This window comes from Aulonocara stuartgranti (assembly GCF_965226115.1).
Source record: "Aulonocara stuartgranti genome assembly, chromosome: 18".
In the NCBI taxonomy this organism is placed as follows: domain Eukaryota; kingdom Metazoa; phylum Chordata; class Actinopteri; order Cichliformes; family Cichlidae; genus Aulonocara; species Aulonocara stuartgranti.
Window position 1 is genome coordinate 32,715,125 of NC_138954.1, and position 21,730 is coordinate 32,736,854.

Genomic DNA, 21,730 nt, shown 5'->3' on the forward strand with positions numbered 1-21,730 from the left:
AGGTCAGTACTTCCACACTTTAAACGCTTGCACGCTCATACTCTCTCCGCACTCGATATGTGATCCGTTGTTGATCTGTACACAGCTGTTGTCACCAACGTTGCACTTGCTTACGTCACTGTCATGAGACATTCTCGCAAAAAAATCACGGTTTTAGTAACGCAGTAACACAGCGTTCCTACGGGAAAGTAACGGTAATCTAATTACCATTTTTGCAATAGTAATCCCTTAATTTACTCGTTACTTGAAAAAAGTAATCAGATTACAGTAACGCGTTACAAGTAACGCGCATTCACCGACTCCTTTCTCTTTCGTGCCACCTCGGCTGAGAAATCCTGATAGAAGGACACTTTCATGTTCTGGTGTTTTCTTAAGCTGCAGTCCATTTGACCTCTCAAGGCCCACATACTTTTCATAGGTTGTAGGTTTTTATTAGAATGGGAGGGAGAGCAGTATACCAGTATTCGGGTCCCTCTTCTGTGGAACCAGCTTCCAGTTTTGGTTTGGGAAACAGACACTATCTCTACTTTTAAGATTAGGCTTCAAACTTTCCTTTTTCCTAAAGCATATAGTTAGGGCTGGACCCTGAATCTTATCTTAGTTATGCTGCAATAGGTGTAGGCTGCTGGGGGATTCCCATGTTGCATTGAGTATTTCTTCTTCAGTCACTTTTCTCACTCAATATGTGTTAACAGACCTCTCTGCATTGAATCATACTTGTTATTAATCTCTGTATCTCTTCCACAGCATGTCTTTATCATGTCTTCCTTCTCTCACCCCAAACGATCACAGCAGATGGCCCCGCCCCTCCCTGAGCCTGGTTCTGTTGGAGGTTTTTTCCTGTTAAAAGGGAGTTTTTCCTTCCCACTGTCGCCAAAGTGCTTGTTCATAGGAGGTCACATGATTGTTGGGTTTTTGCTATGTATTATTGTAGGGTCTACATTACAATATAAAGCGCCTTGAGGCATTTTGGCATTGTTTGAATTGAAGGTCTTTCTTCATTTTTCCCTTAAAAAAACAACAGCAAAAACAAAACAATCAATCAAAAAACTGAAACTGAGTGAGGTCACGTGCAGAATTCACTCAGACTGTGGGAGTCAGTTAACTCGTTACATGATTTGAAGAGGTGATTTCAACAAAGGCAGCGCTCTTTTTTGTCTGTCTGTTCAGCTGCAATGACTTCTTATCAGAAGTTGTGCCTGTTCCATGTTACAAACACAAGTTCCCGCGTCCCTGGGAATTACATGAACATAAGGTCATTCTGGAACTCAGTCGCAGCCTTCAGTACAAGATTACAGATCTATGTGCAGTGTTGGGGAGTAACGGAATACATGTACCGCCGTTACGTATTTAAAATACAAAATATGAGTAACTGTATTCCGTTACAGTTACCGTTTAAAAAGGTGGTATTCAGAATACAGTTACTTTGCTGAAATAAAGGGATTACACTGAGGTATTTTCCTGTTTCGTAGGTTCGGCTATGCCCTCTCTACTTTTGACAAAACACACATTAAGAGGCTGTAACGTCTGTGTCTCAATCTTGCGGCCCATGTCACCCCTCCTTGCGGTCCGCATAATGACGTGAAGAAATATTTTTAAAAATTATTCACAAAAATGATTTAATATGAAGGTAACAGGCAGAGTGTTACAGGCATCGCCTGTAACACTAAAGAATGTAGCCTCATGGGCAGTGTAGTCCGTGCTGCAGGGAGAATGGACTGCCATACCCGTTATGTGTCTGTGAGCGAGGGAGGGAGAGAATATAATAAAATCTTGGCCATGTAATTTCTCTAATCTTGACACACACACACAGACACACACACACACACAAGCCCATTAAGCTATCTTAGTGAGGGCCTTCATTGACATAATGGTTTCCCTGGCCCCTTACCCTAACTCTAACCATTAAAAATAAATGCCTGACCCTAAGCCTTACCCCAAACCTAACCATAACCTAATTGTAACCCTGACACTAAAACCACATTTTGAGCCTCAAAAAGGCCTTGAAATTTGTGAGGACCGGTGTGTGTGTCCTCACAAGTGACTGTTGGTTCTCACAAGTATAGTAGAAGGCAGATTTCGGTCCTCACAAAGATAGCTAGACAGGAACACACACACATATATAAACACAAAATAAGACGTGTCACATCCATCCTGTCTTGTATCTTGGTAGCGATGTATTGGTGTGGAGTATTTTCTTTGCAGATTCTGGGCCCTTTAGTACCAGCTGAGCATCATTAAAATGCAGCATCATACCTCAGTATTGTTGCTGACTGTGTCCATCCCTTTATGACCACAGTATGCCCATTTTATGATGGCTGCTTCCAACAGAATCACACGCCATGTCACAGCGCTCAAATCACCTGAAACTGGTTCCTTGAACGTGACAGTGAGTTCACTGTGCTCAAATGGCCAACGGTCAGAGCATCTCAATTCAACAGAGCACCTTTTCTCCATTGGCAATTTGCATTATGTATGTGTAGCTGACAAATCTGTAGCAACTGTGTGATGCTGTTATCTCAAAATGGACTAAACTCACTGAGGAATGTTTTTGCTAAATCTATGCCATTGAGAATTAAGACAATTGGAAGGCAAACAGGGTTCCAACCTGGTACTAGCAAGGTAAATGTTATAAAGTGGCCAGTCAAATAGCCCAAGAGGTTTAAACGTGAGAGAAATTGTAATGCATAACCTACAACAGAGACAACCCAAGGCCGAAACCCATGTAATTCCAGTGCAATCAACAAATGTTTTATAAAGGGGTATGTGTGCACCCCTTTGAGGTGGGCTGTTAAAGAGTCCATAGCTGCAAACACAGCAGCCAGATAAAATACCAGTAATGGTTTGTTCTCTGTCAGTGTGTCCCGGTGAGCTACCTTTGTTGGGGGAGACTGATGCGGGGCTGTTTGGGGCAGCGTTTACTCAGCGTGAACAGTTTCCTGATGATCTTCTGGGCTTTGCTGAGGACAAGGACGGTGCTGGCCTCCAGCTGGGCATAACGTTTTTGGAGGGTTAAGTCGGCTGACCAGAGCTTGGCTATCATGGACACATTCAGGAAGCGATCAGTGGGCAATCGCTTCAGGAAGGCTTTGAATTCATCTGCAGGGAATTCAGCAGAGACAGAGAGAAGGAGAAAACAACAAAGTTAGTCTCAGGTAATTTATCACAATACAGTTTTTGAGCAGTGAAAGCCTATTCATCACATTCCATTTTACCCCTGCTAGCATGCAGGAAAATGACAGAGAAGCTGGGGAGTTTCACGTGTCATTAGAATTTAAAAAAAGCTGTTATGTTATAATGAATCACAATTACAAAGCAAATACCTGCGCTTTAAACGGCAGTTATACTCATTCACTTCTCCATTAGAATCCCATCTTATTCACTGTAGCATCATTGTCATTAAGCAACACTATTTATGTGACGATTTACCGTATGGCGTCACATACAGATGGCCATCTTTAAAAGCCTAAACAAGTTAAGAGAGCATCAATTATCACGAGCTGAACACCACTACTAAAAGCATGTGGTAATGAGGAAAAGGTTGTCTTCTGTCATTGTTTGTTGTGTTACTTTTATATTTATATATTAATATACTTGCATGAAGTATGGAGACGTGTGCTACATCTATGCCACTTTGTTCAAACTAGTATTTTTGTGCCCATGGAACACAAAAGCTCGAGACAAAATTTTAAGCCCCTGCCATATTCCAATCTGTGTCATCTGACATATGAGAAGTTGTTCTTTAACTGTATTTTCAGGAGAAAGTGCTTTTGATCATCTGCTCTTTTTTAGTTTCTTTGCAATAAGCACCACTACCATATTGCCTCGTTGGTCTTGCGGTATCTGATTTAAAACTCTTTAACAATAGGCTAAGTATCTTTGAGAAGGGAGTTCTGTGACAAATGACACACACAATGATTTTCTTTTTTCTGTGGCTACTCGTCCCACCTTGTTCACCAAGTATGTGATCCTTTAACCTCCTCACTAATTTCATCATTGCTATCGTTTAGAGCCTTCTATGATTGTGAGTTTATCTTTGCTTTTAGTCCCCGGTGCCTCATGATGTCAGGCAGCCAGTTGTCCTGTTACTGTTTGGTTTTGTATTTTGCCCTTTGTTTTTTTTTTGTCCCCATTTTTACCTGCATTAAAGATGTGATTTTGAGTTCATCTCCATTTTGCCAAGTCCTGCATTCTGGGGTCCTCACTGTATTTCCCATACATCATAACATTATTGATAAATATGAATAATCTGTGACACAAAAACTTCAACTCTCAAACATCAAGAGCGAGTTGCTTCAGGCACACTTGTGAACTATGCATTTCAAATTTTTCATGCGTGACAAACCAAACCCACTCACGCAAACTCACTTAATGAAATAGGAGTGTTACCCAAGCTTGATTTACACATTTAAGCAACATTCTGCACAGTGCAGCATACTGTCACTACACTACATTTTAACATATACAGTGGCTCAGCACTGGAGCCCCCCAGGGGTGTGTTCTGAGCCCCCTGCTGTACTCTTTGTACACATATGACTGTGTGGCCACTACCAGCTCCACCACCATCATCAAGTTTGCTGACGACACCGTCGTGGTGGGCCTGATCTCTGATAACAACGAGACGGCCTACCTGAAGGAGATTAGGAAACTGGAGAACTGGTGCCAGAGGAACAACCTCCTTCTAAACGTCAGTAAGACAAAGGAGCTGATAGTGGACTTCAGCACTAAGCAGGAGAGGAACTACCAGACCCCTGTCATCAACGAGTGCCCAGTGGAGAGAGTGGACAGCTTCAAATACCTCGGAGTTCACATCACGCAGGACCTGTCATGGTCCTGTCACATCAACACCGTGGTGAAAAAGGCCCGTCAGCGTCTCTACCACCTCAGACGCTTGAGAGACTTCCAACTGCCCTCCAAGGTGCTCAGGAACTTTTACTCGTGCACCATAGAGAGCATCCTGGCGGGAAACATCTTAACCTGGTTCGGAAACAGCACCATGCAGGACAGACGAGCTCTACAGAGGGTTGTGCGATCAGCTGAGCGCACCATCCGCTCCGAGCTCCCTGACCTGCACTCAATCTACAGCAGGCGGTGCTGGACCAAGGCCAGGAAGATGGTGAAGGACCTCAGCCATCCCAACAACAGACTGTTCTCTCTGTTGAGGTCAGGAAAGCGATTCCGCTCCCTGAAGACCAACACAGAGAGACTGAGGAGGAGCTTCTTCCCGCAGGCGATACGGTCTCTCAATCACACCACCACACAGTACTGACCCACACATACAGTTCTTTTTTTTTTTTTTTTTTTTTTTCTAAATGACATCAGAAACAGCAGTATGCGACATTACGTGATGGCAGAGCTTCAGTTCATCCTTTGTCATTTTTTTTTTTTTTAATAAATAGGACAGGGGGAATGAATGAGAGAAAGAGGGGGAGAGAAAGAAAGAAAACCAAAGGGGAGAAGAGACGGTGAGAAGGGGGGGAAAGAGAGAGAAAAAAAAAAAGAACTCCTGGGTCACCTGTATGGAGAAAAAAAAAAAACAAACAAAAAAAACAAACAGAGGAGACAGCAAACAACAAAGAGCAACATAATAATAGAGAAAACAAAGCACCATCACAATAAACTAGCTAGTCATAGATATCAATATTTACTAAATAATAAACGATATTGTGCAGCACGCAAGATAGACAGCGCACAGTGTGCTTTGAGGCAGCAGCCAAGAAAGCTTTAGTCCGCGTCTGTGAATACCCATGTGTGCATACCTGTGTGGATCAGCATGTTTGCATTCCAAAGGTTTCTTCATGTAATGATCTGCTAGGGAGTGTGGGGGGGCCACAGCCCCGTCCTCCAGGGTGTGAAGCGGGTATGGAGGAGATCAAAACTCCAGACATCCAGAGGCCCCCAGAACACAAGAGACCATGGAAGACCAACAGAGGGGCAGCCGCGCCACTGTTCCAGTAAGAGCTGAGGAGAGTCCCAGATGAGGGCTCGCCCAGCAGCCGCGGAGCAGAAGTCAGGGGGAGTTGCAGTGACGCGCCCGTGAGCTCCGCCGGCAGCCAGCTGTGCCTGAGTGACCGAGCCCCAGGCCGAGAGGCCGGGGGCACCCCACCTCCAAAGGGGCCCGAGCGAGCCCCAGGCCCCAGGCCCCGACAAGCGGCCGCCAAGGAGTGAGCCGGTGTGTACCTGGACGCCCACCCCCAGACACAAAGAACCACCAACACACCGACACCTGAGGGAGTCCGCCACCGGCAGGGGAAGTGGTGGTGGGTGGAGATAGGCCTCCAAACCTTGGAGGGCCTGAGGTGTCCCCAGAGAGGTGGCGTCTGATACCCAACCTGACATATAGACACAGACATACAGGCACACACAGACACAAACATCCATTCCCACCCTCATGCTCTCATATGCACTCACTCCACACTCAACCAACGTGGAGACAGACATAAAGAGACGCTGTACACACGATCACACTCCCCAAGCGTACTCTACAAACCGGGTCTAGGTACCCTTGCCCCTGGAGGGGGGAATTGCACCCAGACCCAGGTGGTGTTACCCTTTTCCCTGCGGTGGGGAGAGGCAGACCACCCCGACTCCGCAGCAGCAGGGAGGCCCCACACCCCAGACCGCAGTCAGACGGCCAACTCCTCCTACTAGCCCTCCCGCTCCAGCAGGCCGCAGAGAATGGGGGTGGGAGAAGACTCCAAACCTCCCTCCACCCGCTCATTGTAGTGTTGATGCATATGTGTTCTAAGGTGCAATTAAAACCCAGGAGGGCATGGAGCTACCTGCCAAGGAGCAGCAGGTAAGCGCATAGTCCCTCCTGCTAGCCCTCAATGACTAAGTGTATTTAAAATTGAGAGGTGGGCAACGACGCCAGGGGTGAGGTATACACCCTGATGGTAATTTGGACTCCGTGATTGTGCCCACCCCCAAGATCCTATATGTATGTGTAATGAGAGTGTGAATAATGTGAATGTCTAAGTTGTGGGATAAAATTGAGGCAGAGGCAGCCAGAAGGGGACAGGGGAGGGGGGGGGGGGGGGTAGCCTCCTCTGCACCCTGGTGACATACCCCCACTCCAAGGCCCTGCATGTGTGGGTGGTTGTGGAGGAGCGGGAAGAGGGAGGCAGCTGGAGATGGGGAGGGAAGGAAGGGAGGGGCAGGTAACCCCTCCCTGGGGCCAGCTCCCCCGCTGACCCCAGTAGGCACTCCCACCCTTCGCGACCCGCCAGGGAAGGGGGGCCCAGGCCCATCAGACCGGGGCCCAGTGCAGTAGCGCATACACATACAGTTCTTACACACACACTGGACATTCTGGACATTGTTTTCACTTCATCACTTAAATCACTTTAAGCATATTTGCACTGCAGAAGACACTAAATAATGTGGATTGCACAACACTGGACATTACACAGCAAAATCTCCAGTGTTAAATTAACACTGGAGAGTGTCTATATGGGTCCACACCTCTGAGTGTTGGAATATTTCTAACATTTTGAGTTATTTTCCAGTGTTAGAAAATCAGCACTGCTCAGTGTTAGTCTTTGTTAATCTTCAAAACTGACTAGGTTTCTTTTAAACATATAACACTGTCAAAAGTGTTAATTTAACACTCAACAGTGTTGTATTTAACACTCAGAGGTGTGGACCCATATAGACACTCTCTAGTGTTAATTTAACACTGGAGATTTTGCTGTGTACAAATACAGCTGCTCTGTGACGGCCTCAGAGGTTGTCTGAGAGAATATTGGGAGCAACAACACCATGAAGTCCAAAGAACACACCAGACAGGTCAGGGATAAAGTTATTGAGACATTTAAAGCAGGCTTAGGCTACAAAAAGATTTCCCAAGCCTTGAACATCCCACGGAGCACTGTTCAAGCCATCATTCAGAAATGGAAGGAGTATGGCACAACTGTAAACCTACCAAGACAACCACCTAAACTCACAGGCCGAACAAGGAGAGCGCTGATCAGAAATGCAGCCAAGAGGCCCATGGTGACTCTCGACGAGCTGCAGAGATCTACAGCTCAGGTGGGGGAATCTGTCCACAGGACAACTATTAGTCGTGCACTGCACAAAGTTGGCCTTTATGGAAGAGTGGCAAGAAGAAAGCCATTGTTAACAGAAAACCATAAGAAGTCCCGTTTGCAGTTTGCCACAAGCCATGTGGGGGACACAGCAAACATTTGGAAGAAGCTGCTCTGGTCAGATGAGACCAAAATGGAACTTTTTGGCCAAAATGCAAAACGCTATGTGTGGCAGAAAACTAACACTTCACATCACTCTGAACACACCATCCCCACTGTCAAATATGGTGGTGGCAGCATCATGCTCTGGGGCTGCTTCTCTTCAGCAGGGACAGGGAAGCTGGTCAGAGTTGATGGGAAGATGGATGGAGCCAAATACAGGGCAACCTTGGAAGAAAACCTCTTGGAGTCTGCAAAAGACTTGAGACCGGGGCGGAGGGTCACCTTCCAGCAGGACAACGACCCTAAACACAAAGCCAGGGCAACAATGGAACGGTTTAAAACAAAACATATCCATGTGTTAGAATGGCCCAGTCAAAGTCCAGATCTAAATCCAATCCAGAATCTGTGGCAAGATCTGAAACTGCTGTTCACAAACGCTGTCCATCTAATCTGACTGAGCTGGAGCTGTTTAGCAAAGAAGAATGAGCAAAGATTTCAGTCTCTAGATGTGCAAAGCTGGTAGAGACAGACCCTAAAAGACTGGCAGCTGGAATTGCAGCAAAAGGTGGTTCTACAAAGTATTGACTCAGGGGCTGAATAATTACGCACACCCCACTTTGCAGTTATTTATTTGTAAAAAATGTTTGGAATCATGTATGATTTTCGTTCCACTTGTCACGTGTACACCACTTTGTGTTGGCCTTTCACGTGGAATTCCAATAAAATTGATTCGTGTTTTTGGCTGTAATGTGACAAAATGTGGGAAAGTTCAAGGGGGCCGAATACTTTTGCAAGCCAGTGTATGTAGCTAATTGGTCATTTGTTTCTTTGGATCCCCCTGTTAGTATTTTCATCCTTCAAGGCAGATCTAACTGGAAAAGATGATTTCACCTTTTACTTATGTCCACCTCTGAGATGCAGTATTATCTCTACTCCTTTGGTCTGTCAGTCCCTGAGCCAACCTGTCTCACAGCTGCCTAACTCTTCTGCCTTAAAATACAAGTGCTAGCTTTACAGTTGTCTGTTACTCATCTCCACTTAAATGAACCTGGCAGCCCGAGTGGCTGTGTACTCAAATAAATAAATAAATAAATAAATAAATAAATAAATATATATATATATATATATATATATATATATATATATATATATATATATATATATATATATATACGCTTATTTCTCACATACTATATCAAGCATATAATATTTTTGCAAGCCACTGTATAGATACAAACACTGAAAGATTCATTTCTGTTCAAAAGTAGGATTTGCAAGTTCATTTAAGCAAGGTGACTGATCATAAACATTCAATAACATCACATAGCTTTCCAGTCATACCAGACAATGGCAAGATTTATTTCTATATTTCTTTATTGCCCACGAGTAAGCATGTCCTCTATAAAATAAAATATAATGTTGATTTTATTTCAGAAACTACATATTGGAGATTTAAAGTCATCATTCTCGATTATGTTTCTGTGGTTTGCTGGCTTGTATCTGTAGAAACTTGTAGATGATGGTAAACTGGAAAAAATGACAAGTTTAACAAAACTTTGAATGGTCAAAATTTCAAAATACATTTACATGGATTGTTTCTAAGCTTGAGCTGTAATGCAAATGAGAAGTCTGCATCTTAAGTAACATTCCTGAGCTATAATTTAGGAAAATGTGCTTGGCTCAACTGTCCCTTATGCTATTGTGAATAAAATTTTAGAAACAGATGGGGACCTTACTCAAACAGCACCTACTTTGTTGTACTAGATGCAGCTGCTACCCAAGCCAATATGTGATGAGAAATCCTGTGTGTACTGTATGTATGGGTGTCTCTGTGTGCGCGTGTGTGTGTATCTGTGTGAATCTCAAACACTGAAAAAATGGGAACACTTGGAGAAAATTACAGTGAGAATAACATCGGTGCAGAAGACACAGTTCGTACCCTCTGCAGGGTTTGCCAAGCACGTTCCAGTGCTGAGCTCACTTTAGTTCCATTATGAACCAGTGGGCAAATATTATGCCAGTATGAAGCCTCTGGGAAACTTGAACCTATTATTTCTTTTTTCCCCCCCGCAAAGCCAGCTAAGTGAGACCTTCTTGGATTGTTCTGGGTCTGCTGGAGAATCATATTCCCATGTGCGGCTGTTGGCAACAAGACAGCACAGAAATCTCCAGCCAAGCTGACCTGAGCTGAGCCCAACTGACGAGACTCAAGCCTATTACAGTGTTCAGTGATCCCAGATGACATGATGGTCTGTCTCTCTCCTTGTGTGTGTCTGCCTCATTCTCTTGGTGTGATCTTCCTCTTCTGGACTAGTGAGTCAAGACTGTCTTATTCTTGCGTTTGAGTTTTCTGTCTGATTTTTTAATCTTCTCTTACTCCCAGGTTCCTCGTCCTTTTTATGTATCTTTCTCTTTCTATGCTGACATGAAGATGAACTAGTCAAAAACGTTCTTGTTGCTCTGGCTTGTGGCTGCTTTCTTCAGCTGGTCTTTATTTATAGTGTCTTTCAATTCATACAGATTCATCTAATCACTCTGATCGGCCCTTGAGTGACTGGGTGAAAGACTGCTGACCAGTAAGGAAGACGGAGTCAAGAAACTTTGGTCTAATTTGCAGGTATATTTTTTTATATTCTGGATTCTTGTTAATGCAGGCGTTCATTTCACAGGACGAATTTGTGGGATTTAATTTTTCACACCAACCTCGATTTTTTTTCATAGCCGACAAAAACAGATCTGACCAATGAGACCACTGAGGTTGGTAGCAAATGCAATGTAGCTATAAAACACCCAGTAGTACTCAATATACAATTATATAGAAATAGTAAAATAATACAATGTTTTTCTCAGACAAACAGCTAGATGCTGCTAGATGCGGGTCAGTCGGATCTCTGAAATTGTTTCTCCATCCTCAGATGTGGTCCCAGCTTTGCCAACAAGAGCTGAAACTGCCCCACTGACATCCTGAAATATGTATGAAAATATATACGACTGTTAGCCTGAGTTACTGCTGTGCGATAGATTCAAATATGGCTGCCAAAATGGCACATTAATGATGGCTTGCCCTCATTAGAGTGCCCATGTGAATTCTGTTTCAAAGTTCTTTTTCCTTTCAAGTTTGAATCAATGATTTCCTATACCTCAGCCCACTTTGTTCCCTCTGTCCTGCATTTTTTCCCTCTCCTTCTTTTTGTCTTCAGTCAGTTCTTAAGTCACACGCAGTGCCGCATATACATTCATCTTTATTATTCACCCACCCAACCACCTCTCCCTTATTTCTTTATTTTTTTTTTCTATTTTCAAACCCTTTGTCTTCCTCTCAATTTGCTTTCAACACTATCCTGGTCTCTCTCTCTCCACGGCCTCTCCGTGGTAATCATTAGCGCTGCCATCATGCTGAAGGAATTTGTCAGTCTGTTTTCCTCCCTTTTCTTGACATTTATGACTCCATGTACCAAATTTATGGATAATTTGGCTCACTCAAAATCTATCAGATAAAGGGGCCGGCGGGAGGGGGGTTATTTTCCATAATGGGTGACCGTGCTGCCCCAAAAATCTCAATCTCTGGGCTGAGTTAGTGATTCATGCCACCATTGAGCAGAGCCGACAGCTAAGTGACTTGCTGGCTGAGGACTGTTCATCCACCTCACTACAAGCACAGGATGTGTTGAAAAGAGAGAGCCTCAACAGTTCTTAACAAAGCAGTCTAGAATTCAACCAAACAAAGTGTTCACTGGTTCTTGCACTTTATATTTTTATTCATGGACAATGATTTATATAACTTGATCTGATTCTTTTTTTTCAATTCTTGCGTGTTTGCTGGCATTTCAGCAAATAAACAAGACATCACAATAGTGGCTAAAAGCATTCCTAGGTAAACATCAGTGTGTCAGCATTGTTGCTTTGAATGGGTTAGTCTTCAGCTCACTAAACAGCTAGCATGACTATGTATTCTAACATAAAATACTGTCAGTGTGAATTTGACCTGGAGTGCCGCACTGGGCTTTGATCTAGTCCAATAATGTAATTGGTTGTGCTCTTTGTCTTATTGTTTTACCCCATGCAATATTCAGGAAGGACATTCAGCTGGTGGACTTCATTTTGGAACATTTCCTTAAGCTAATAGGACAAGCATCATTCAACACTTATTTAATTCTAAAAATAAATATTCAAAATATACAAGCATCCTTTTAATATGGATAAAAAGGTTTAGATAACTATACATAAAGACCGATGTCATCTTTGCAAGTTCATACTGGTTGATTCGGCGATGCTCTGTATAATTAATACATCTCATTTAGTAATCCTTGCACAAACTCATTGTTGAATTTTATCTGTCATAGCTGGAATTTGAATTGATGGGTTTACAACTGCCAGTCACATATAGGAACGAACACTGGTTTGTCTTTTTTCCTGTGCCATGCCCCTGTCAGTCACATCTTAGTGAAAAGGCGCTCATTAAATCCCACCCGATTTCTTGCAACAACAACTTCAATAATCATCCGTCTTCCTCTGTGCTTTTAATTCAATTGCAAACATGACAGACAATAAGGTTGGAGTTGGGATGTCTTCAGGCGGATGTGGCAGTGCCTTCTCTCTCTCGCTGTCTTTCACTCTGCAGCGATGCAGGCTGGGAGAGACGGAGTGGAAAACAGAAGGTCCAGAGCTGTCAAGAAAGCTGCTATCTCCATCACTTCAAAGTGTCTGTAACACATTAAAGGCGCCATCCATCATACATTGCTGACACTGCTGCTCACATAATAGTTAGCAGCAAGTATTTTATGTTCTTCAGTCTCTATAGAACCTCTATATTAAAAACTAGATGGAATAGTTTTTGAAACAAGTTCGGTCACTGCTCAGTAGATTGATTGATCTCTTGGAACAATGCCTCAACACTTTTACTTAACCAGAACATATATTCTCAAAGTGAATGTGAGTTCTGATCATAAATACACTCTACAGTAACGGAAAAAATAGCAACAAAATTCTTTTGCTCCTAACATTTAGCTTTAACTTCTAGAACACCCCCAAAAGAAAGTTTTCAGGGTGGATAAATCAGATTTTTAGTATCACATCAAGCCATTGTGATATGGCCTATTGTTTTTAGATTCATTTTGTAGCCTCAGTGTAACTACGTCGTTTTATTAGGTCCAGAAATTACCATATCTGGAAAAGAGGATTAAGTGTCTCTGCTTTCCCCTCACTCCCAACTGGTCATGACAGATGGCTAACACTCTCTGGGCCTCGTTCTGCCATAGTTCTTCCTTCCCAAGCCAAGGTATCGCTCAGAAGCTTTGTCTGATTAATGGAGTTCTCTGTCTACCATTGTAGGCTCCTCAACTTTTTTTTTAAGCATTTTCTAAGGACAGCGCGAAAACAGTGAAGAAAGAAAAAAAGCCACCTCTTTCCTATCAGTGGAAAAATGTACCATGTCAACCAATTTTTAAAAAAGTCAACACGTGGGATTTGGTTGTTTAGGAAGAGGGGAAAGTTTTGGGTAGTGGTTAGACTTGTAGTCAAGACCGCCTAAACCAAGACCAAGACAATACCAAGACCAGAGGGTATCGAGACCAAGACCAAGACAGACCGAGTCAAGACCAAGACAAAGTCGAGACGTGACCGAGACAAAAAAGTCTTTAAACTGCAGCCAGACGCTGCTTTGTGTCAGGCATATTTATGTGTTTTTGCGATGCACTCGCAAACGCACGCTCCACTTGACTGTCGCGTCTCTCACTCTCTGTTTTGCACAGAATGATATTATCCTCGCATGTGATTGGCCACAATATGGAGGGATTGGAGCATAGCTGAGCCACTGTGTGAGAGCTGAGCAGCAAAAGGAAATTAAGTGAGGAGCCGGCTCTCGCTCAATGGGAGTCGACTCTTCTGATTTACTACAAAGCACTCTCTAAGCACGGCTCTTAGAGCTGATGCTTTTGCGCATGACACATTATCGAATGTTACGTTGTGTGTCATGGATACTATTGACTCCAAATCTCCCGACCACTATGTCAATCTGAGACAGCAAGACCGAGACAGCGAGACCAAGACAAGACCGAGGGATCCAAGACCAAGACAAGACCAAAGTCCGTCGATACCAAGACAAGACCAAGACCACTTTCATGTGGTCTGACACCTCCTGTTGGCCTGCAGGTTTAACCCTGTGCTGTTCTCCTCCATGTTTTGGTGGAGCAACGTTTTTCACCGGCACACATCATTTGTGGGGCATCTTATTGCGAGACTGGATTGTTTTCTCATTTTAGTTTTATTTTTAAATGGTTGTACAAAATAAAATAAAAAACGGCAGGTGTATTGGCTACATTTTTAGATAAATAGTTGTATATGTTTACAAAATGTGTGCATAAGTTTTCAAAATGTACAATTTATATTTGCATTTCAAGCTACAAAAATAATTTACTCAACATGTCTGGGTTTTTTTTTTTACAGTAAAAAAAAGAAATACTACTAGTATTTTAAGTTTTTTGTGTGATTTCAGATCAGTAATATTAATACAGTATGTCAATGAAAAAACTACTAAATTCAGACACGTGAGGTTGAGCTGAAAAGAATGATACCAAGCAAGGCAGGAAAAAAATAAAATGAAACAATTTGAAGGTGAAATACAAACGTAAACTCAAAAGGAGTCAAAAATGACCAGTTATATTTTGGACCTCAGAGGGTTAATCCAACAAATCATGAAAAATTAGGTTTCAATTTTTGTTCATGACAGTGCAGATTTCTGACATTTTGTGTAATTTAAGTATGTAACAATCTGATTATTTTCTAACAAAAAACAGTGTGAAACTTAAGTTAGACTTGTGTTTGTAAATGAACCGCCCCATGTTGTGTAGCTTTCTGGATTTTATACTTATTGGGCTACATATTTATTTATTATACAGACTATTCAGTACATAAAATCAAAACTAACGTTTTATGTAACTAAAGTGTTTAATTATGTGGGCTGCAGACAATATTCAAGTTGTAGACTATATTTATATAGTCTACAACTATATAATGGGGCGATCGTGGCTCAAGAGTTGGCAGTTCGCCTTGTAATCGGAAGGTTGCCGGTTCGAGCCCCGGCTTGGACAGTCTCGGTCGTTGTGTCCTTGGGCAAGACACTTCACCCGTTGCCTATTGGTGGTGGTCAGAGGGCCCGGTGGCGCCAGTGTTCGGCAGCCTCGCCTCTGTCAGTGCACCCCAGGGTGGCTGTGGCTACAATGTAGCTTGCCATCACCAGTGTGTGAATGGGTGGATGACTGAATATGTAAAGTGCTTTGGGGTCCTTAGGGACTAGTAAAGCGCTATATAAATACAGGCCATTTATATGAAAAATGTGTATACTTACTGCATTTAAATCATTTTAACCACATGTAACCATCTGCATATGTGTTTTGATTTTGCCACCCCATTTGATTTCTTTGCCACCCTCTTGCCACCCTAAGAAAATTTCTCTAGATCCGCCCCTGTAGAGGAACTGGATTTTTTTGCAATTTCCATGTTGGCTTGATTTTTGGCCCTTGAGGTTGCCACTTCTAAAAAGATAATACCTCATTTAACTTCTCATAATCTTATACCTTTCCAATACATAGCAATAAAAAGAATTTACTCTTGCACATTTGTATCTATAAATGCTGTCAAAAGGGATCAGGTAGAGAGAAACAGAGCAGAAAATTGGTCTTAGAGAGTGATTCATTATGATACACTCTAATTACATTTGCTTCTTAATAAAGTAGGCCTTTTGTTTTCAGATTAGCTCGTAATCCCCCAAAGGCTTGCAATTTTTCCAGACACATCTTCCATAATTAGTTGAAAATCCTTCAAGAGGATAAGAGCACTCTCTGTACTTTACTTAAGCTGAAGTCATAAATTCATAACCAACTATACATGGAACTATTAATATTGACACAATCATTAAAGTTGCATTTATCTCAAATAAAAGGGAAGGATTTGCAAGTCTTGCAAAACTTAGTAGAGCTGTGTTTTATCACAGTAAATACAAACAGAAACACAGAGGTTTTGCTTTGAGAACATTTTCAGTTAGAGCAAAGTTGTGACTAACCGTTTAGAGATAAACCTCCTTTCTCTTTTGCTTGAAGTTAATTTATATTTTCAGTGAGGAAACTTTTCTTCTTCATCAGCGTTACTGACCTGACCAAGATTTTTTTCACCATAGATCAAGCACCGACCTGAATTTCTGCATCACATTTTTAGAGCACCGTGCTCCAAATGGAAAACATGGTCAGTACTATAACACAGAGATAGAGGGAAAGTCAACCTTTCACAGCGCAGCATCCAGTTAATATGCAGAAATGCATTGATCCTTGTAACCATTTTCAATGTTTTAATTAAAAATAGATTTTTTTAATTTCAGTAAATTTGGTGTATGCTTTTTAAACTAAGCTTGGGGAGGATGTCAAGTTCTTTCCAGTCAAGTAAAGACACGAATCATTGGAGGGTTTTTTCTTCCTGTTTTTTTTAAAGTCAGCTGTAGTGAAGTTATTCAATTCATGAATGAATACAACAGTCAATTAGACTATTGCAACATGATGTTTCTTTTTTAATTAATTTTGTTTTTTAGGTCAACTCCAAAACAATGCTAACATTAACACACCCTAAAGCAGATAGATTGATAGACAGTCAGGCTTTCCCACATGAGAAACCGAAGCTTTGTTCCCCAAAAAGCCACAAAACACACTTTTCCACTTGCACAATGTCAGCCGAATGAAACTGAAGCTTGTCCCAGTAGAGGCAGCCATGCTATAACACACACACAAATCCAAACATATCTGACAGTTTTACACTTAACATCTCAAACACATCACCTCATGGTCCTTCTCATTTCTATCGTCTGAATGAGAAATGGGAATCATTTCTGTTTGGGAAACCAATATGTGCACAGGCACAACACATCTGGGAAGTAAAGCCATCAGCATGTGTGCTTATTGGACTCTTGTGGGTGATCAAAATGTGGAAAAAAAAAAGCTTGAGCATCGCACCTTGAGCCTCTAAGTCATAAAGAAGATCTATCACAGCTAGAAGAACCATTTTCCTTCATGTTCAAGGTTGGTGAGGAAGCATCCAAATCACTTCTGTCCTGATCTATGACACTCACACATCATAGACAGAAGGAGTGAACGCCAGCGAGAATGACACCAGTCATGGCAAATACACTTCCAAGCTGATTATGCCTGGAGGAATGACTGATTACTATCTAGGTATGGGTACAAATGTGACTTTCTCATGTTTCTCATGTAAAGTAGTGACCAAAAGTCCAATTCACATATACAAGAAATATGTGGTATTGTTGTTTGAGTCCTTCAGAAATGTCACTAGGCATATAATAATGCTGAGTCATTGAAGCTTGATAGGAGAAAACTATAGACAGTGTACTGTTTATAAATAGCATCAATCTATCCAGACCGTGAAGCTTATTTTACAATCTTAAATCAATTACAGCTATCTATCAAATAGATTATATTCGGGGTGTGCATCTGTCTAGCTGTCAGACCCTTAACTGCAGTATGTGAAAATCTGCATGCTGGGGTTGTTCTGAACTGACTACTGAATAAATATATCATCTACCTGCACTAAACAGCCAAATGCAACACACTATATGTGTGCTAACTGGTACTTGGTGCTTATTCAGTTGTGGAGGTAAGCATCAACGAACCAGAGCTCTCAGTTCTCACTCCCTCTTTATTCCTCTCCAACATCAACTGCACATATCTCGCCACAAAACACAGGAACACACTTCCTTAACACTGGGTGTGAGTGGAGCCCTCTAGTGGTCCACCACACATCCCCCCCCCCCCCCCCCCCCCCCCGAACACCCAGCAGAACTAGTCCAGGACCCAGGAAGCAAACGGCCAGAAATGGCAACCCAGCCCGGGAGCGAGGCTGGCACTGGCGATCAGAAAAAGCTGGTGGCAGGTGGGCGGCCGTGGCGAGGGGCCTGGGCCGGGACCACCTGATCCACTTGCATAGCATGTGCAGGCTTAAGTCTGTCAACAGAGACAACCCTTGCCGACCGCCAAAGTCCAAAATGAAATGTTTGTTGCCTGGTTTAACAGTAGCATCCCCAGGCTTCTACCTTTCTACCTATAAAACCCGGAGAGCAGCCAAATGGCTGGTAAGCTTTTAGCTAAGCTTTAGCTTCAGCCAAGTGGAAGCTAAATTGGCTAGTCATTCATATGTATATTAGGTTGTTACCTGGGAATTCTGGAGGGAGGGGAGTGGGGGTGTGTGATTGAGGGGGTGGGGGAGCTGCTAAAAGCTGTGCACTTCCTTTTATGTTTCATCTTGATGCATTCTCAATCATCCAGGGAAATAAATCTCCAAAAGTCACCAACTTGGAGTGTTTCAGTTTGCCATCTTAGGGAGAAATCAACACACATGGGTGTATGTCCTTTGTTGCTGAGATTTATTGATAAAAACAGTACAAAAAACCAACCATTTGTACACATATTTACAAATGGCCTGCTGAGTGGTGCATGGAGCATGTTCATTGGTTCATGGACCTCCCTGAACTAATGGCATTTATTGCAATTGTCATCTTGCGGGGGGTTAACAGGGTTCCATCTCTAAATGACTGCTGGTCAGCAAACCTGGGAAACCCACAGATAATTGGAACCCTGTATGGCCCGTCATATGGTGGATGCAGCGGAGTCCTATGGGCATCGTGCCTGACGAAAACGAAACGAGCAGAGTCCAACGAACTCGGAACAAAAGTGTCAGGCAGGCAGTGGTGCACAGGACCAGGAATGGGAAATGAGTCTTTTGGGGGGCGAAAAGGCAACAAAGAGGTATCGAAACATGGGGGAGGGCTCTCAGGTAAGAATTCCCCCGGGGACCCGGAGGGGCTGGCCGAGGACCAGTTCAGCCGGGGAAACCCCGAGGTCTTCTTTAACCGTGCTACGCAATCCCAGCAAAACCCACGGAAGACAGTCGACCCAGTCGACACCTGTTAAGGAAGCCCGGAAAGTGACCGGTGAAACCGTTCGCACATCCCGTTAGCTTGCGGGTGGTATGCTGTGGTGCGGTGGACCTTGACCCCCAGGCCATCAGCCATAGCAGACCAAAGCTCAGAAATAAACTGGGGTCGTGCGGTCCACCACAGTCAAAAGGTGCGTGAAACCCTGTGACTGCGGCAAGGGACCAACCAGGTCCACATAAACGTGATCAAAACGCCTACCGGGGACACGGAAAGGTTCGAGGGGTGCCTGCGTGGATTTTCGAGCGTTGGCATGGGATACAAACTGCCGCCCATTCTTTCACCGTTTTGCGAAGGCCCGGCCAACCAAACCTGGCGCTGACCAGCTTGACCGAGGCCCAGATGCCGGGATGAGAGAGGGCATGCACCGAGTCAAAAACACGACGACGCCACGAAAGGGGAACCACCGGGCGGGGGCGGCCGGTGGAAACGTTGCAAAGAAGGTGCGAATCGCCGTCCCACACCGGGGTGTCCTCCAGCACGAGGCCCTTTTTCGTTGACTGAAGGGCAAGGACGTCCAGGTCAGCACGTTGCTCGGCGGCCATGGCAGCGTAGTCGACGCCGACATTGCATTCAGGATCCCGGACCGTACGACCTGAGACCTGAAACTCAATGTTCCAACACCCCACCCACTGCCACGTTGGACGCGTCGGTGGTCAACGCAATCTCCGCCGACGGAAGCGGGTGGGCCAGCAAGGCGGCGTCAGCCAGCGCAGACTTGGCTGCGGAAAACGCATGGATGCGTTCTGGCAGCCAGTCAACAGGATCTTAGGCTGTTTTACCTTTAAGGCAGCATAAGAGCAGCCGTTCTGTATTGCCAGCGGTCGCGGCTGCTACGGCACGCTGACGGGTCCGTTTCCCTGGGCCGTGAAAGCACAAGGCGGCAGGCAGCGACGCGCTCTGTTGCCAAAACGCTGATGGTAGAAACAGATGCTCTTTCTGCGGTGCTGCTCTTTCTTGCCGTCAGCAAGGGGGCGGATGCTCCGGGGGAGGCAGGTGGAGGCGTGGAAGGTGCCGCCGGCAAGTCCGTAGCCAGTGAACGTCGAAAGTGCGGCTAGCCAGAAGAATGCGATCCGCTTCTTCAGCCAGGGAGCGATAAGCCTTCGCAGGCAGAAGCTGGGAGTTTGCGAGCACAGCTCTCACGGCGGCCGGTAGTTGGCGGAGGAAGAGGAATCCCCTGTCATCCAGCCGGAGCAACGATAGCATGTTCTCCATGACCTCGAGTGCGGTACCGCCACCCAAGCCTGACAGGTTGAGGAGCTTTTCGGCTCATTCAGCGTCGGAGAGGGCATAGCACCGAAGAAGCAGCTCTTTAAGGGCGGCGTATCCTTCCACTGACTGCTGCGGTACACCTGCACCAGGGCAAACCTCTGCCGGCGCCACATTGCAGTTTTTCAGTTGCCCCTAGCTGAAACAAGCACACGGGGAGGCCATGGAGCCTTTAACATGGCGCTTTGAAGATGAACTACCTCCCTGACTCTTGCCTGTCACGGTTCTGGGTCAGTTTCTACCCAGTATTTTGAGTTTATTATGTTTTGGTTTAAGTTTGCATCAGGGATTGTTTTCTTGTTCTCTTGTTGTGTTGATGATGATGATTATGATGTTTATTATTAGAGTTTCATGTTTCTGTTTGTGTTTAGGATTTGTTCTTCGGTTGCGTCTGCTTAGTATTTGTCTAGTTCCATGTGTCATTTTCTGTCTGTCTCTCTATGTCGAGTCTGCGTCTTAGTGTGATGCTTTCTTGTTCCTGTTTTATTGTGAAGGTCTGCGTCTCATGTGAGTGTGTTCAGTTTGACCTCTGTCTCGTCTTGTTGATTATTCCCAGCTGTGTCCACCACCTGTGTGTAATTCCCCTGTGTTTGTCTGTGTGTATTTAAGTCGTGTCCTCTGTCATTGTAGTTGCTGGTCCGTCTGCGTATCCACCATGTTTCATCCGTGTGGTCCCTGTCGTCATCATCATGTACCATCGTCTTCCTTCCTTTATGTTCAGGTTCGTGTTCTTTTTCATGCTCTGTAGTTTAGTGGTCCCAGTATAGTGTAGTTATCCGTTTTGCCATTTGCCTCTCTATATTTTTGTTCAATAAATCACCTTCACGACTGCCTGCGCTTGGATCCTCTTTTTCCTTTTTCACACGGCTCTTCTCACTCGCCGTGACACTGCTAAGAGATCAGAAATTGATAATGGCCCAAAGTGTGGGGCCCGCAGAGCCATTACAGGGGGGGGATGAAAAGGGAAAAAAAAAAAACAACAACAACGCTTGGACACTGCTAGCACGGGGCGCCTACACAAATGCAAAGCAGGAGATGAAGCATCGCTGAATATGTTTCCAAACCAGCTTCATTCTAAGCCAAAGACTAGAAAACATGGTGAAGCATATCTTCCCTTTGGTTTCACCTGCACAAGTGCCAAGGTAGGTCTCCCCTGCAGAATTGGTTTTCCCTTCGTCAGGAGCAGCGCTGGGCTCTTCAATTCACGGACAAACAGTATCCCACATTCTTGATTTTTAGTTCAAAGACTTGTTATAATAACTAACTACTCCTGACATTTTGG

At 44.0% G+C, this 21,730-nt stretch overlaps 1 protein-coding gene across 4 annotated transcripts in view; it reads right to left on the reverse strand.

The window, feature by feature from the left end:
• Nucleotides 1-21,730, reverse strand: part of brinp2 (bone morphogenetic protein/retinoic acid inducible neural-specific 2) — a 292,899-nt gene that overhangs the window by 13,363 nt on the left and 257,806 nt on the right. For all 4 annotated transcript variants that reach the window (XM_082514232.1, XM_082514233.1, XM_082514234.1 and 1 more), the window contains one exon: nt 2,877-3,099. In XM_082514232.1, the coding sequence (XP_082370358.1) occupies nt 2,877-3,099 (223 nt within the window). The remainder of the gene's footprint in view (nt 1-2,876; nt 3,100-21,730) is intronic.